Source organism: Phodopus roborovskii, unplaced genomic scaffold, assembly GCF_943737965.1.
Source record: "Phodopus roborovskii unplaced genomic scaffold, PHOROB, whole genome shotgun sequence".
Taxonomy (NCBI): domain Eukaryota; kingdom Metazoa; phylum Chordata; class Mammalia; order Rodentia; family Cricetidae; genus Phodopus; species Phodopus roborovskii.
Window position 1 is genome coordinate 30,115,111 of NW_026126469.1, and position 16,712 is coordinate 30,131,822.

The 16,712-nt window shown below is 35.4% G+C and overlaps 1 protein-coding gene across 3 annotated transcripts in view; it reads right to left on the reverse strand.

Annotated features, from left to right (window-relative positions):
* Nectin3 (nectin cell adhesion molecule 3) overlaps positions 1 to 16,712 on the reverse strand; it is a 94,418-nt gene that overhangs the window by 54,531 nt on the left and 23,175 nt on the right. For all 3 annotated transcript variants that reach the window (XM_051191563.1, XM_051191564.1, XM_051191562.1), the window contains exons 2-5: positions 12,692 to 13,033; positions 8,087 to 8,383; positions 6,463 to 6,580; positions 4,383 to 4,534 (exon numbers count right to left, since the gene is read on the reverse strand). In XM_051191563.1, the coding sequence (XP_051047520.1) occupies positions 4,383 to 4,534; positions 6,463 to 6,580; positions 8,087 to 8,383; positions 12,692 to 13,033 (909 nt within the window). The remainder of the gene's footprint in view (positions 1 to 4,382; positions 4,535 to 6,462; positions 6,581 to 8,086; positions 8,384 to 12,691; positions 13,034 to 16,712) is intronic.

Here is a 16,712-nt window from a genome sequence, read left to right on the forward strand (position 1 = left end):
ATATTATATAAGATTCTAGAGTTTAAAGAAAAGATGAGTTTAAAAAGTTTGAGTTTTTTTCATAGATAAAAACAAATAACCCAAATGGTAATCGCCTAAAATTAATTTTTATGTGAGTGGGTCTGACAGAGCTTTTTTAAAATGATTGTTAGAAAATACTAAATCTACATGGGGTAAGTTATTCTAACATCACAAGCTAAAGAATTATACTTACTGAAACAGGTTTCATCACGGAATGCCATATGTATAGAATGTGGTAAAAATTTAGCAAGTACAATATTAAAAAAAAAATACAAACAAAAAAAAAAAAAAACCCACAAACCACCAATTACCACAGAAATCTTTTTCCTATGGTTTGAAGCTGTTGCCAGGTGCTATCAAGTGCTATTTGTATGTGAGTCTAGGAAGACTGTATAAGTCTTCTCTTGCTAAATAAGTTCACACTGAAGAAAGCAATTGTGAAACTGAAGGATTCTGTTAGTGCAAAGGAGTAAGTCTTCCTATGATCCAGGTTCGAGGAGTTGAGTTACTACAGAAATAAGACAAACATCTACACTCCTGCCTGAGACAAGCTACGCATTCAGGAGAGGGACAGGCGGCTAAGTTACTCAATGGTACAAATGTAATGATTGCAAAAGAAAATGTTCCAGCACATTGAAATAAAAATACAAACTGCCTATATGAATTATTTAAAACTTCTACATCTATACTTGTCTGTTACATGGAGACTTGCAAGGCTTATGACAGCTCCTCATGCCCTAGTTTTCTTAGAGCAATGTATACATCTGAGCTCCAACAAAGTAGAAAATATAAAACTCAATGATATTACAATATATTGATAAAAATTTGACACTATTTTTTACTTGCCAAGTTCTTTAAATGTACACAAATGGATATCTGGGGTTTTTTTTTCCTCATATTTAACAAAATAAAAAAATGTCAGAAAAATCTAACAGAATGCTTAAAAACTTTAGTAGCCTTATTAATGACTCTAGAAAATTTTCAGTTCACTGTTCTACTTAGCCAGTGTTAAAGATAGCATAGCCATGTGTGAACTACAGGGAGTTAACACTTCATTGTACACTTTAAGTAATGGATATATGGCAATATACAACAGACCTATGTTTTTATTTTAATCTAAAATGAATCTCAGTTCATGCATAGAGTAAAAAATTCTAATACTCACCAACAGTTACTTATCGATAGTGATTTAATATTACATCATCATTCCTATTGTTTCAATCAGACATTTTCATATTCTTTGCTAAATGTTTGACATTTGAGAATATGATAAATAAAAAGAACTGCAAGTGATTCTGAGATCACTGCTAAAAGAAGGGCCTTTTAAGTCTGTTTCACCAACTAATTAAATTGTTCTGCCAAATAGGACAATATATAATATATTCTGAATTGTCCTTGTAGTCAAAAGGTACAATTTAGTCTACTGATAATTGTGTTAATTGACTTCCATTTCTTAATATTATATATAGGTTGTTTAAATTTTTAAAAATCTTAAAATCAGAAATTGTCATTTGTAGATTCTCAAATGTATGCTTGGATTCTAAAATCAATAATATGAAATTCAGTTTTACAGAGGAGTAAGAATGCTGGGTAATAATGTGAAATGTCGTAATTTGCTGGTCTACTTTCAGAGACATAACAAATCAGTTATGTGAAAGTATAGGCAAACAGCAAAGCAGAAAAATATAATTTCTACCACTTAGCTAGTCTTGGACTAAGAACCACTTGAGAGCCGCAAGAGTGACACTGTGCTAGAGTACAGTGTGGTAACCTAAGCTGAATACTACAACTATGAGCCCATGACCTTCTATGCAAAGCCTGATGGCCATTAATGTGAGAAAACAAAGATATTAAAATTAGTTTCACAATTTCAGAGTTGCCAACTATTTTTTCTAAGCAAAACTTTGACTCTCGACATAGATTCTTTATTTGAAATGTTCATTTAATAGTGAGATAAAATCTTTCTGAGGTGATTACAGCCTCTTACTCTGATAAAAACTCAGCAGGCTGATGACAGGGAGCCTCTGTAAATGCACCAGCACATGTAGGGTGCCTAACATAGTAAAGGAACAATAGAGAGGGTAATACCGCTGGCACAGAAAACAGTACCATACACTATGTATAGAAAGGTAAAGTCTAACACTTGATTACTTGATACACACCATCTCATACAATGTTATCTTCTTCAGTGGTACTCCAAGGTAATTAACATTTACTTAGTTTTCTCCCCATTTTATACACTTAATAGGTTTTAATTTTAAAAAAAGGATTAGTCACCAGTTCTCTAAACAAAGAAAATAAGATTATTTTTTCCTAAATCTATTTTTTTTCCACTCATGAAACAAAAATGCACTGAAAACCTACTGTATAGCATAGATTATTGGACATGGCAGCAATATAGCCATGATTAAAATAGATAAAAATAATCCCTACCCTTTAAGAATTAACTTCTAATGAGGATAAAAAACGATAAGCCTATGGAAAAAAAGTATGCTGTATTGACAAGTACCAAAGAGAAGGATGAGTCAGAGGTCAGGGGGTAGTAAAAGGGTAAGGAGAACCATAGAAAGAAGATGGATTTTGTGGAGAGTTACTCCAGGCTACAGAGATAGAAAATGCAAGCTCCGAGGCAGAAGGAAGACAGTGTGAATGAACCAGTGAGCAAGGAGCACAGACGATGACAGGATGTGGAAGAATGCACACTGTGCACACCTAGGTTTTATCATGGGTAAGGAAAGTTCAAGGCAGGTTTTTGGAAGGAGTGACATAATGTAATCCACTCTTTAAAAGTATGACTGGCTGCTCATCTGATTACACACACACTGAAGGGTGACAGGGCCACAGAGGGAGCTAAACAGCTTTGTAGGTTAAAATTTCTGGTTGTTCTGGATCAAAGTAGCAATAGCAAAAGAGAGGTGTAGAGCAGGTCATGCTCCATACCCATACAGACACAGGTTTGTTGATGGACTGAGTAGAGTAAAGAACAAAGAATGGAAAGAAGGTTGCTAAAAAGGACGAGTGAATATGACAACTCACAAGCAAATGAAAGGAGGGACTGAGAAACAGGTTTGGACCAAGGGGCACGAGAACAGTCAGGACAGAACTTGGTTTGAACAAGGTGAGTTGAAAATGCCTGCTCAATTTCTGCAAATAATTAATGATTCTAAGTGGACAACTAAAACAAAGGTAGAGATTTTTAAACAAACACATAACCTGGTTCCTTTCTGGGACTCAGAAAGTCTAAGTTTGGCTATCATCAATGGACTCAGTATATACACTTAAAAGAGCAACATAAACTGGTATGTAAAGAAGATTCAATAACAACACTTGGAGCTAAGATCAAATACCCCACAGGAAGCCATGTAAAGGGAACAAAAGGTAAATACTCCTAGGAAACTAAAACTTAAGTTTATAATATAAATTAAATATACACTGACTAGAGCTTGTCCTTTAAGGGAAAAAAGAAACTCATATACTTTGATCAACTGTCCATCACAGTGTTGTTACTAAAGAGCTGAATGTGGATGTACACAGCTTTATGTTCCTTTTAGAAAGCATGTGCTTTCTAAAATCCATAACTTAGTCATAGATTTGAAGAGATTGAACGCCATTACTATCCATTCCATAATACAAACCTTCATCTCAAAGTCCTCCTTTTGACCATCCTCATTTCCCATGTCCTAGATGTGAAGACTGCTATAACCTTTTGATCATTAAGAATTACTCAAATATTTAATGTATTTTTCCTACATTAGTACCTCATGGGTAACTTAAAGCTATTAATTAAAAAAAAATGTGGATTCCGTTTTTGTATTTTGTGAATGCTCAAATTTGTATTGAACCAAATTAACAACTTACATAGTGAAACAAACAGTATATAGAAAAATAAATATTTTCGGAGCTTAAATACTGACAAAAAAATACCAAATTTCACTTCATTAATACACAGTTTCATTCTTACTTCATCTCTCATTAACCTAAAATGGCCATCTCATCTCCAGGGGCAAGCAATGTTATTTCTGAAGCCAAATTAACAAAGTTAATATCCCACTTCATTTATCAGACAATTACATGCAAAGCAGCCAATAAAGAAAAAGAAAACAAAAACAAACAAAAAAACCCACTGGTCATTATTTAAACACTGAAGAATTTGAAAGGCATGCTATCAGAAGAAATATATAGAACTTGTTGCATATACATTTTGACATTATTTTATAGACATGCACTTTATATACATACTTTAGATGCTATTACTATTAACAAATCTGAACTGTTATGAGCATAAATTACTGCACAGTATTACACTGTAATTATTAAGCTAGTACTACATTAACTGCTGTTTGAAGGAGGCAATAACTTACCTGAAATGTAGATGATCTTTTGATCACTTCTTTGACCAAGGGAATTTGTTACTTTACAGACATAAACACCAGAATAATTGTAAGTCAGTGGATGGACAAAATGAAGAGTATTGTCGGAGGCCAATAAACCTTCAGGCCATTGTCCATCCAACCTAGATGTTTAAAAAGCATAACATTATTTTAAATAGCTTAAAATAGCAAATCTGACAATTATTTAAACTGTTATACTTTTAAGATGCCAATAAAACTCTTATCTTTTGGATATAATTAATTGTGAATGCATATAAATTTCATTTCAACAAAGACGAATAGTCCATGTCCATTAAGTACACCCACTTCTTTAGAAAATATATGTATGTATAGATAGGTCCACATAACAAGGAGGTTTTCATAGCTTTTATTACATTTCTTCCATAATTTCACCAGTTACATATAACTGTCATCCTCTACCATCTCTGAAGCTCCAAACCTTCTGCCCCACCCCTCACGAGTCACTTTTCCTATTCACGTCTTTTTGTGGAACACTGAGTTTAACCAAGGCTATTGGTGTGACCATGGATTTGGAGCAATCCACTGGAGCCTAGTGGGCTCATCTGTGGGTACCTAACTTAAGACAACACATTTTGTCCCTTTCTCCAGAATACAGGATAGCCAATAGTTCAGTAAGCAGGGATTGGGTTTCATGAGTCCCTTCTTGATGAACGACTGACTGGTGACAGGTCAAATCTTGTGTAGGGTAAGAATAGGCTGCCAGCTCTTCTCCCCATCTTCTTGATTTTCATTTCCCACCCACTCTTCAAAATATTCCCTGAGAATTTGCTGAGATTGTATAAATGTCCTATTCAAGGCTGACCATTCAACTATTACTTGGTCTCAACACCATTCACTGCCAAGGGAAACTACATCTGTAGATCAGTCCTGGCACAGAAACCAACTCTAAATGGATAAGAGACAGAAAACAATCAACCTTGAAATTGTTGCAGGGGAAGGAAGGTGATGTGCTACAAGATGCAGTCATAGGCAAAAGTTTCTTAACCAGGATTTGATTCTCTTAGAAAGCAAAGCCAACAACTGACAAATTGAACTTCATGAAATTAAATAGCTTGTGTACTGCAAAGAAAAGCCCATTCTATGAAAATCTTTGCCAGCTATGTATCTGTAGAGTGTATATATATATGTATGTATTATGTACACACACACACACACACACATATACACACAATACACATGCAAGAAAATAAAACAAAAATCAAAATAATCGAATTTAAAAACAGGCGCTGGAGCTAAGTCCTAGATTGCTTTAACTGTCAGTCTGATAAGGCTTTAAGTCACATAAAACAGAAACTGAAGAATTGCTTAGATCAGATTGAAGCAAATAGAGAGAAGAACACTAAAGATGGAAAGTTGAAGAAAGTTAAGGGTAGGGAAAGTAGGGATGAGACAGGGAGGGTTTATCTTAATGACAGGAAGGGGTAATCTCAATAAAGTATATATGAAAAGGCCATATGGAGCCTCACTAACTTAAATGTAGGCCAAAAACAAGAGTTAGAATAGAGCCTTCCTGCAAGGCTTGGATAGTGCTGCTCCGAAAAGCCATTAATCACTAAACAATCCCAGTGCTAGATATGAGATGCCTCTTTATAAGCTGCTAGCTGGCTAGGAACTAGAGGCCCCAGACAATATGACCTCTTGCCATTTCCTTCGGTTGTGTATCTGAATTAGGTAAGACTACTGCTGAAGATACCACATACCCTAATTACAGAATACAGTAAAACCAAACTGAAGCTGCAGTGGAAGCTTCCTCTCTGCTGGCTAGCCTTCATCAGACTTATGATAGCAATTAGAGGAAAAAAAGAAAAAGCTAAAATCCCTAACACTGTTGGCAGTAAAGAACAGAAATGCGAGGACAGGATGGTGAGAGACAGCAAGAGGGTAGAAAAATACTGAGAAAGCTTTCCTTGGTTTATTCTTCAGCTATTAATTTAATTATGCACCGTACTGATTAAAATCAATCTTAATGCATTTAAGAATACTGCTCTCCCTTAAACAATCAGCTACTGTGGATTTAACTCTGAATTACCTGCTCCACACGGACTTGAAGGGTGGAGGATTTGCATCAGCATTACACTTGAGGTTAACACCTTTTCTTCCTACAAACCAATTTCCATCATATCCTGTAACTGAAACTTCAGGAGCATCTATAAAATCAATGAACACAGTCACAAACATCATTTGTTAGGAGTAAATACACTATACAATGAAAATATATAAATGCAATGGATAAGCTTTAGAAGAATGGAAATTATTTTTCCTTACTTTCAACATAATCACCCAGGAAGACAATATTCAGTTAATAGTAACTGACTATGACAATGGATGGGTGAGTGGATGGTGAATGGAATTCAGATACCAGATAAACAAAAACACCCATGGCTTTATTTAGCAGAGATGTTAATATAAGACTTCATAAGACTACTATGAAAGATACAGACATAAACAAAACAAATACATTATAGTACTTAATTAAATAAGGAGACATGGCATTTAGGTACTGTCTTAGAGGTCTAAGTACCTTATATAACTGTCTTAAAAAGGAAGTTTAATCTAAAAGAAACAAGATTCATACATTACAATTAAGTAATATTCTGTGTACATGTAGAGCTGTGGCATACATTTTTTGAAACTATATACAAGTGAAATAGTATCTAGGGCTTCATTGGTAATAAAACTATTTACTGAAGCCAAAAGGGTCTTTAGTATATATACAGCATAATCAATTTTATTTAAGTGTAACAGTGTAATTTAAACTCCTAAGTACAGCATTTCACCAAAAAGTTATCAATAATAAAATAAATTCAAAACCCCAACAGAGAAGACAGCAGACAATAACAATCTGAATAATGATAGTCACTCTTGCTGAGAAAAAGCAATTGCCATTTTTATTCAAAAATGTAAAATCCTAAACAAATCACAATGCATCAAAAGCAGAAACAGCTGAAAAGTGCAATGTACACACACATAAAAATATAAACCCAGGTGAGAGAACTCAAAACTTTTAAGTACAAAGTAGGCAGCTTTGATTCTTGTATGTAATTTTCACTATCACAAATGATAGCTTTAAAATATCTTAACTACATAAAAATTGTATGATACTATCTGTAAGATCAACTTAGAACAATACTGAAGAAAGACAGATTTTCAAACTAGTTAAAATGTATCTGGAAAGTAAAAGATTGTTTTGTTTTTCCAGACAGGGTTTCTCTGTGTAGCCCTGGCTGTCCTGAAACTTGCTGTGTAGACCAGGCTATCCAGGAACTCAGAGATCCACCTGCCTCTGTCTTCTGAGTGCTAGGGTTAAAGGTGTGTGCCATCACCTCCCATGTAAATAACTCTCACTAAGAAAAGTTAAGACCCAGGACAGGGTCAGCAGCCCAGTTACACACAATGCAGTTGTTTATCTTTTAAGTAATACACATCTGAGTTACTTGTTACCACAGCTTGCTTAAGGGTAGCCTACTTTAAAGTCTCTAAAGGACACCACTTAGCAAGTTTAAGTTGAGCAACTCTGCTACAGAAATGTTTGCATACTCAGTATTCAAGAACTCGGACAACAAGAGAAGACTTGGTGTGTAGCTTAAGCTGAAAGTAGATGCTGGTATGCCCTTACACTAGATGTGTAGTAAGCAGACCCTGCCAGTACTTACACTGTATATCTAGGATGAAAGAGTATCGGACGTCCTTTTCTAAGGCTGGATGTTTTACAACACAAGTAATTCGCCTTCCTCTAGCAAATCTCGTGGGAAACAGCTTGTACTGGCTGACAATCGTTGCTGTTTCATTGGGAAAGGAAGTTGTAGTAGATTCCATTTCACCAAGATCACCTTCCCAGTCAATGTGTGCAACTGGTTTTCCAGTGGCTGCTATACAAATGGCTGCGACTGTTTCATTTCCTCCATCAATTAAAGAATCTGGCCCCTTTATGAGGCTCACCGTAGGTTCAACTGTTTAAAAAAGAAGAAAAAGTTGTACTTCAATTAAGTACTTGCAATTTGTACATCTAGAAATACTTCATAATCTTAGGGACAAGTCCAAACAAAACCATACAAGTATTTTTATAAGTAATGCCAACATCAACTGCATTCCCAAAATAAGTTTTAAATTATCATCACAAAGATGAGAGCTGTCCCTGATAAAGCTTTACCTTTGGAGATGAATGAAATAAAACCCAATTAAAAGATTTCCATGGCAGCCCTACAGACTACAGCCAGGATTTCTGAATCTTCTTCGAATCCCCCATGACAGCGCCCCTTACCAGCAGGAAGTAGTTTGGAAAGAACGACGCCCAAATTCCCAAATATTGTGTATAAATGTTTGTTTTCATTTAATTGGACTTTGTTACATAAAATAAAATAATAAAATAAAAAAAGAAAATATTCCAGGCAAAGTGAAAAATTTAAATAAATAAAAAAAAGAAAAAAGATTTCTGTGACCCCCCAATCATAATTTCCTTTATGATATTAAAGCCGTTACTTCTAAAAAGTTTTATACTTTAAATATACATTATATATACATGTATCTTACTCCATTTTAAGCAAAAAGTATAAAGCAAATAAACTTTAAGTTACTGGTGTTGCTCTATCTCTTATCATACCTATTATTACTCTATATTTTACTTTAAAGGTTATTAAAAGATTTCCTCATGTACATCTTCACTGAGAAACAAAGGGGAAAGAAAAGAAACATTTGTAATGAATAAACATAGCAAATATTCACATAACCACCACCATCTAAACTAAGAACATGAGCAACCTACAAGGTCCTTATCTCTCATCTTAACCTGTCTACTTTAAAGTGGAACCATTACTCTAACTTGGTAAATGAATTTTTAAATATCTTCTCGTTAGAATCAATAAGGCAAATCCAAACCAGAGAGGCTTACTTTACCAGTACCTGCAGTGTATAACAGAACTGCTGTGCTTTATTTGTACAGGTTTTTTTTGATTCAACTTTGTATTCAATAGATTCATTTATTTAGCTTTGTTGTTTCTAAACTCAGTTCAACTATTTTTCCATGATTTAGATCCACATGGAACTTTTATTATTGTAGAATTTATTTATACAATAAGTCATTTACTTACACCAAAATTTATTACTGGTAGATACTAGGATCCTTCCCTATCTTTCCTAGTTATATAACCATCATTCATATACATATCTTGATATATTTATATGCAAGTTTCTCTGCTTTGCCTCAAATACTAGAACTGCTTCTATCATGATTATTTTCAACTTCAACTAAACTTACTTCAGGTGCCAGTTAACTTGCAAACTTTAAGATCCATATATTCACCAACAAATGTTATTAAACTATTCAGTATTCCAATCTCATATATGATATGACACATCATCAAGATTTAAATTTCCCAGGTTATGAATGAGGGTCATTTTCAACTTCTTTTTTTCACAAATATATATTGAGGTTACTTTTTGATCTTATATGTGAAGGCTGTACAAAATCTTGGGAAACAATTTCTTCTATCAGTTTGGAAGGCTTCCCAATCTACTATTCTCTTTGTTTTGAGATACTCGGGAAATGAACCAAGGTCCTGTAGATGCTAGACTCATTGAGTTTTATCATCCCCAGTCCTTTTTTAAAAAGTTAATTCAAAGGTACTGAGTTATCTGTTTTTATTTACTTTGATGGTTGACTATGTACAAAGACATTCTCCAATTCGAGGCCAACTATTATGTGATTTTAGCTTGTTTCTAGTTTTTTTTTTTTTCATAAATTTAAAGATTGATGCATTTCTCCAAAAAATACAAGTAATATTGTTTAGAAGTCTCTGGTAATCCCAGAATCCTATGTATGTGTAGATCAATTTGTGTGCTTTTAAAGGCAGTCTTATGTATCCCAGGTGGGGCTCAAACTCATTCTCTGGCTTGCTGTGACTGAGCTTCTGTTTTGCCTGCCTCCACCTCCAGAATGCAGGAATTACAAGAATGTACCCCCATGATATGGTCTATTTATTTGCACCTGGGGGCCAAAACCAGCCCTCATGTATGCAAGGCACTTGAACCAACTGAGCCATACCCCAGACATGAGTCTGTTTCTGTTCTGTTATTTGTACGGGGAGTTGAGGACTGACCTTTCTCTCTTGTAAGATTGATGGGCCTCGAGTATATTGCAGACTATTATCTAAACTATTCATGTAGAAAATACTTTCAGACTAAAGGTATGCCTTTCAGAAATATTGCTTTCTTTATGCAAAGCTACCATAAACTAAATAGGCCAGGATTTTCTCAAGTGTAGCTGACTTGAGTAATACATACTGGATCTATGGCTTTTCAAACATGACTTACTTTTGAGTTTACTACTATTCTGAGAGCGCAAATATTTGAGATACAAAGCACATGATGAGATAAGACACTCCATACTGGCCAGAACTACACTTAAGACTTTGCCTCTTGCTTCATTTGATCTTAGCCCAAGGCTGAGAAGCCATCTCTCTCTTCTATAAACTCCAAATCATATCTGAGCATTATACTGTTTCTTCCTAATTATTCAGTATCTCCAGGATGAATCAGCTTTCAGAGCAAGGTTATTTTCAATACTTTCATCTGCTCCCAGTGCTAATGTACTCACACTCTTCATTGTCTACTTTGGGTTTCCAAACACCCCAGTAGAAGAGCTAGCCTGAAAAATATACTCATTAAAGCTTTCTTTTCCTTGATAAACATGTATATTGATAGTCAAAATATAATAATATTGTTTGTTACTTTTCCTTGGTCATCTACAAGAAGTTTTATACCTTCAGTTGGCTTCTCTGTACAGATAGATGCCCTCTGCTAAGCAATCTTCCTGCTTGGCCTCAAATGCTGTGTCTAATACACTTCCAAGTGAGACCAAGGCTGCTGGCCTATGAATTAACTTTAAGAAGCAAGGGCTTGGGAACAGATGAGGCAAGAGCACAAGCTCACATTTACAATAAAAATATCAATGTTTCCATTCATTCAAGTTATTTCCATATGCTCCAGATTTAAAATGTCTTATACTTCATACAAATACTTTGCTCAACTGACAAATTACTTTTTCAGTGGCCCATTTCCAACCATATCAATTCCTTCTATCCTATACTTTCTCAAAGAGCATTTGTGTGGTGAGAGATTTTCATCACAACGAGTGTGACTAGCATTTGGTGGGGTGGAGTCCATGAATTTGCAAAGCACTTTATGATGAATAGGACAGAATCCTCAACAAATTTAGTTCTCACATTCAACAACTAAGAACTTTGTGCTAAGCAACTTTGTGCTAAGTGTCTCTAAGACTTAGCCCTCTGTTCAATCCAATAGGTTTACCTAAATTTCCTATGTGCCAAACCTGAACTACCCATTAGTTAAGGACTAACAACCATTCCTTTTACAAAATATTTCTTATGTTCACCAATTTGCCCTTTATCTTTCTAAGGAAATTTTACTGGTCTTAGGGAAAGGTGTGGGCTCCTCTAGCTAAGCAATGAGGCTTTCTAAAGGAGGAAAGGAGCAGTGCCTCTCCTCCACGACAGCTACAGATTGTTGTTGCTCTTCCGCCCCAGATCTATGACTACTACAGTACTCTGCATTTCCAGTTGTTTTACACTCCACTTCTGGGAGTTATTACCACAATGCTAACAGGTTTATTCCAAGTTTCACCATAAACTCTAATAATTCAGGTAGAAAACAGTGAAATATAATTCTTTATGGAAAACTGTATATAATTCAAATAGGTACACAAGTCATCAAAGGCAGAAATAACAATCATTGTGAAAAGCTGAAATACAAGGTGGCAAATGCTCCAAAAAAGCCAATGCAATTCATTGGAGAAAAACAAAAAAACAGGAACAATTTAAACAAAATGTAACTAAAGTTTTAAAATTGAAGGACGTAATAAAGTGTTATAAGATCTCAGATTTTGTTTTAAGAACAGAATTTAATGCTGTAGTCCCAGCTAACCTGGAGTTTATGGCAATAATCTGCTTCAGCTTCTCAAGAGCTGGAATTACAGGTGTGAGTCACCATGCCCAGCTGAAAACGGCATCCATTATTATAACTAATGTGCCACCTATTATGACAAAAAGTTAAAATTATGCAGCATTACAGATAGGTACACACAGACTTCGCTTATATTAAGAGAGCCTAGAAATACACAGAATTTGAGAAAACATATCAGAATGTTTTTAATTTAAATCAAATTTACAGAAAGCCTCATTTTATACTCTTGAAAACATTTTAATATTTATCATAATAATCAAACCCAACTCAAGCGCACCTACCTAACACAGTCACAGTTGTAGAGGACTGGGCATTTCCAAGTGGGAATGTAACAGCTTTGCATATGTATTTTCCAGAATCTGAGAAGCCTATATTATGCAGAGTAATTGTTGCATCATTAAGTGAGTAGTTTTTAAACAAGACTCTTCCCTGATAGTCTCCTTGAACAGAGAATCCATATTGAGGATGATGAACTGCAACAGTCTGTGTACTTTTGCCATGTATCTTCTCCCATGAAATCTGTGTTATAGTTTCATTCACTTCAATTAAACACTTCAAAGAAACATTCTTTCCCCACACTGCTGTGACATGTGGCTCCACGATAATTGATCCAGCTAAGGCACCTATAAAGGAAACAGAAAACACATGTACTGTAGTTTTGATAATGGACAAAAATGCTAACATACATTGTCACTCTCCCTTTCTCTGCACATACACATATTCCACCCATCCACACACCCACCCATCTCTCTCTCTCTCTCTCTCTCTCTCTCACACACACACACACACACACACACACACACACACACACACACAAACAGTAAGAGAATACAAAGAGCTGGTATTCGGGTGGTTCAGCTGGAGTGAGAACTAAAATGACTATCAGATCATTCAACATAGATCCTCCCCACATCAAGACTTCATGTGCGATTTCAGACCTAACTGCCACCTTGACTGCAGCATTGTGAGATTCTAAAGCAGGGTACAGCAGAACCATGTCTAGATGTGCCTACCTCAAAAAACCCAAGATAACTGGATGTTATTTCAAAGTTACTAAATTTTAAGGTATTCTTTAATGTAACAAAATATAACTTTATTTGTGTAAGATCTAAGATCAAAGTAGTTTCTTGTGGAATATATAATGTTTCAAGATAGAACAACTTCTAGAAAAGACTAAAGAAATGCTAAATATGAATATGAAATTTAGTTTTTTTTCAACTGAGTGAAGAAAAATTCCACAAGTTGGTTTAAACTGAAATGACACCAAACTTCTCCTAAAAGAAACAGATAATCACGATCATTCTGAAGACCAATCCTGATCAATCACTGTAATGATGATACTGCTCAGTAAATGCTTTAAAACGTAAAGAAACTTCCCATGGAAAGTTCTGCACATGTGACCTGACAAAAAAAATACAAAGCCAAAATAAGTTCTCAAAATATAAATTGCAAAACTATCTTTAAAGCAACACCATGTGTAACGTCTTAAATGAACATGCATATGCAGAAGGAATCAAAATAGTTTAAAAATGCATTAAATTCTATTCAAACACAATTTTTCTTGTTTTCTGTTTTGTTTTGAGGGTCAGCTATGTAGAAAAAGCTGGCCTTCCACCTAATGCCTCTCCTTTCACAGTCCACAGTATTTGTGCTAACACACCCAACTTTCTTCAAAGTCCTAGGCAACAACACTTTTAAGCAATATTATTTCTTTCTTCAGGGGGAAAATATTTCAAAAAAAAAAAAAAAAGAAAGAAAGAAAAAGAAAAAAAAAAAAGAAAAGAAAAACGTACCTTCGAAGAGATGCCTTAGAGTAATAAACTGATATTCATACAATTCATATATAACTGATATTATAAGAAGGAAATGATCATTTATAACATCTTTAACAGCCATGAAAGAAAATGTTTTGGTGTTCTTTAAACTGTTGCTCATTATCAAGAAGCTCCCAATTTATCAATAACTAGCTCAATATGTATGATATGCAGAAATCTAAGGTATTTTAGCATGAGGAAGGGACAGGCAGTCATTTCAGCATCAGGAAGGGTGGTCAGGTACTAAGCCAGAAAGTATGCAAACTCATGAAAAGGTCTAGAATACTGACTTTTATTGGGGGTACAGGATCAGGACAATCAGATGAAAAAGGCAGGGAAGAGTTGGGTGAGAGAAGGAATACATGGAGGGACAGCCAAAACTAAGGGCCATTTGAGGAGTCCTATAGAAGTCTAATACAGTAGTTTACTAAAATATATACATAATTAAAGGTAATCTAAATGGAATTGCTAAATAATGGAGAAACAGCCCCAACTGAACAATCTCTCATTAACAAATGAAGCCTCCAGTGCTGGGAATGGATTTTATCTAGTCGACCTGCTGACCAAAAAATTCAAGCTACTGCCAAAGCTACTGGTGCTATCCACAAACTGATGGTAAGGCTCTATTGCTGAAGAAAACAGCCACACAACTCATTGAACAGAGATGCAGAGCTGCTGCTTACTTTAGGGCCTTCACCTGCTACGAAAGCGAAAAAGATAAACGCCAATCCTTCGATCTGCAATATGTTCTTCCTTGCAAGATGCACAAGTGTAATAGTAGAACTAACCAACGAACATCTGATTGGATTTAAGGCCCACTCCATGAGATGTGACCCTTCCCCAACAATGCTTGGGTAGCCAAGAACTTGGTACTAGATAGGCCAGGGACCTAGGGGGGAAAAAATCAAGTACAATTGTTCTCCTAAGGGACACAGCAATAAAATGACTCTTAGTGACATTCTACTCATAGATCAGGGTCTTGCTTGGAAATCATCAGGGAAGCTTCCTTCTGCAGGAAATGGGAACAAATACAGAAAGCCACAAGTGGAGAACAAGACACCTTAAACACCCAGTCCTCAGTGGATTTACCTTCAATTCTGAGCCCTCAAGTTTCAGGGAACCCTGAGAAGACAAAACGATCTTAAGAACCAGAGGTGATAAAGGACACCAAGAAAATAAGGCCCTGCAATTGCATATGACCGATGCACATATGAACTCATAGAGACTGCAGCAGCATGCTCAGTATTTAATATTTAAATAAAATAAAAACTCTGTTTGACAACAAAGATAAAAGAGAGACCAAGAAAAAGTCTGGCATACTGATACACTTGGTTAGAAAAAGTAATCCCCAAGTATACCCTCTGCTTGTGTCAGCTCACTGACCATAAGAAAGTCACAGGACACTAGAAATGCAGGAGAAAAAAAATCATCAATTTTAACAAAATGGAAAGGGATACACACATAAAGATTACTTTTGGTGTGTGTTTAGGCCTTACACCTCTGAGCAGGCACTGCACTACCCACCAAACACTGACACTTTGAATTCCCTTCAGACTCTGAGTTTAAAATCATCGCATTTTGTTTTGTGAACAGGGTTTTTGCTTCCTTCCAAACAAGACTTTTACATGTTTCCATTTCAGGGTTAAACCCTCAGGTTAAAAACCTCTTCTGGATCAGATTTTCCCATTTGGAACCTGAAGGAGCATATTTTCTGTTCCAATTCTTAAGACAAACTCCTTATCAGAATGCCTCATTTCCTAGGGCTCCCACTCTTATTAGTCAGCCTACTCTCAGACCTCGCTCTGTCATAGGAAGCTAGATTTAACAAAATAACAGAGGACTCCTTGAAACACACAAATGCTTATCATGAAATATGTCAATTACTTAAAAGTTACATTACCTATAAGTTTAGAGTCTAAGTCTAAAGAACAGCCAAGAGTTTCCTATGATGAACTCTAGCTTTCTCATAGGTGCTTTTGGCAGGAAAACTACGCATAATACACTATTTCTGCTCCATATCCCTTCATCATTTATCAGTTAAGCTTTGTACCATTAGCTGATTAATTACATTGAATGGGCTATTATTTCAGACACAGGGGAGTGCCAGTTGATCCTCAAAAGCACTACAGCCACAAAAATGTAAGTTTTGTATATTCTTATATATTTGAATCAGTGAATATTTAGCATCCCCATATACAAGGCGTCTGGAAACTAGCAGCTGAAGAGAACAGGAAATACCCCATACCATTACTAATATGGATTAGTTCTTCAAAATCAAACAACTAGGCACATATACTGAATATTATAATACAGGGCCAGGAAGAAGTATGAAGAGGTAGCAGTTCCCTTGTTGCTTTGGCCTCCAAAAGTACAGAACTTTTCATAAATGTGATCCTATCTTCTTCAATACTATCTTGTATATCTTGTATATTACCTCTCTCTCTAACTTTTCATCTACAACCAACTTACACATTTCAGGTCTCAATTT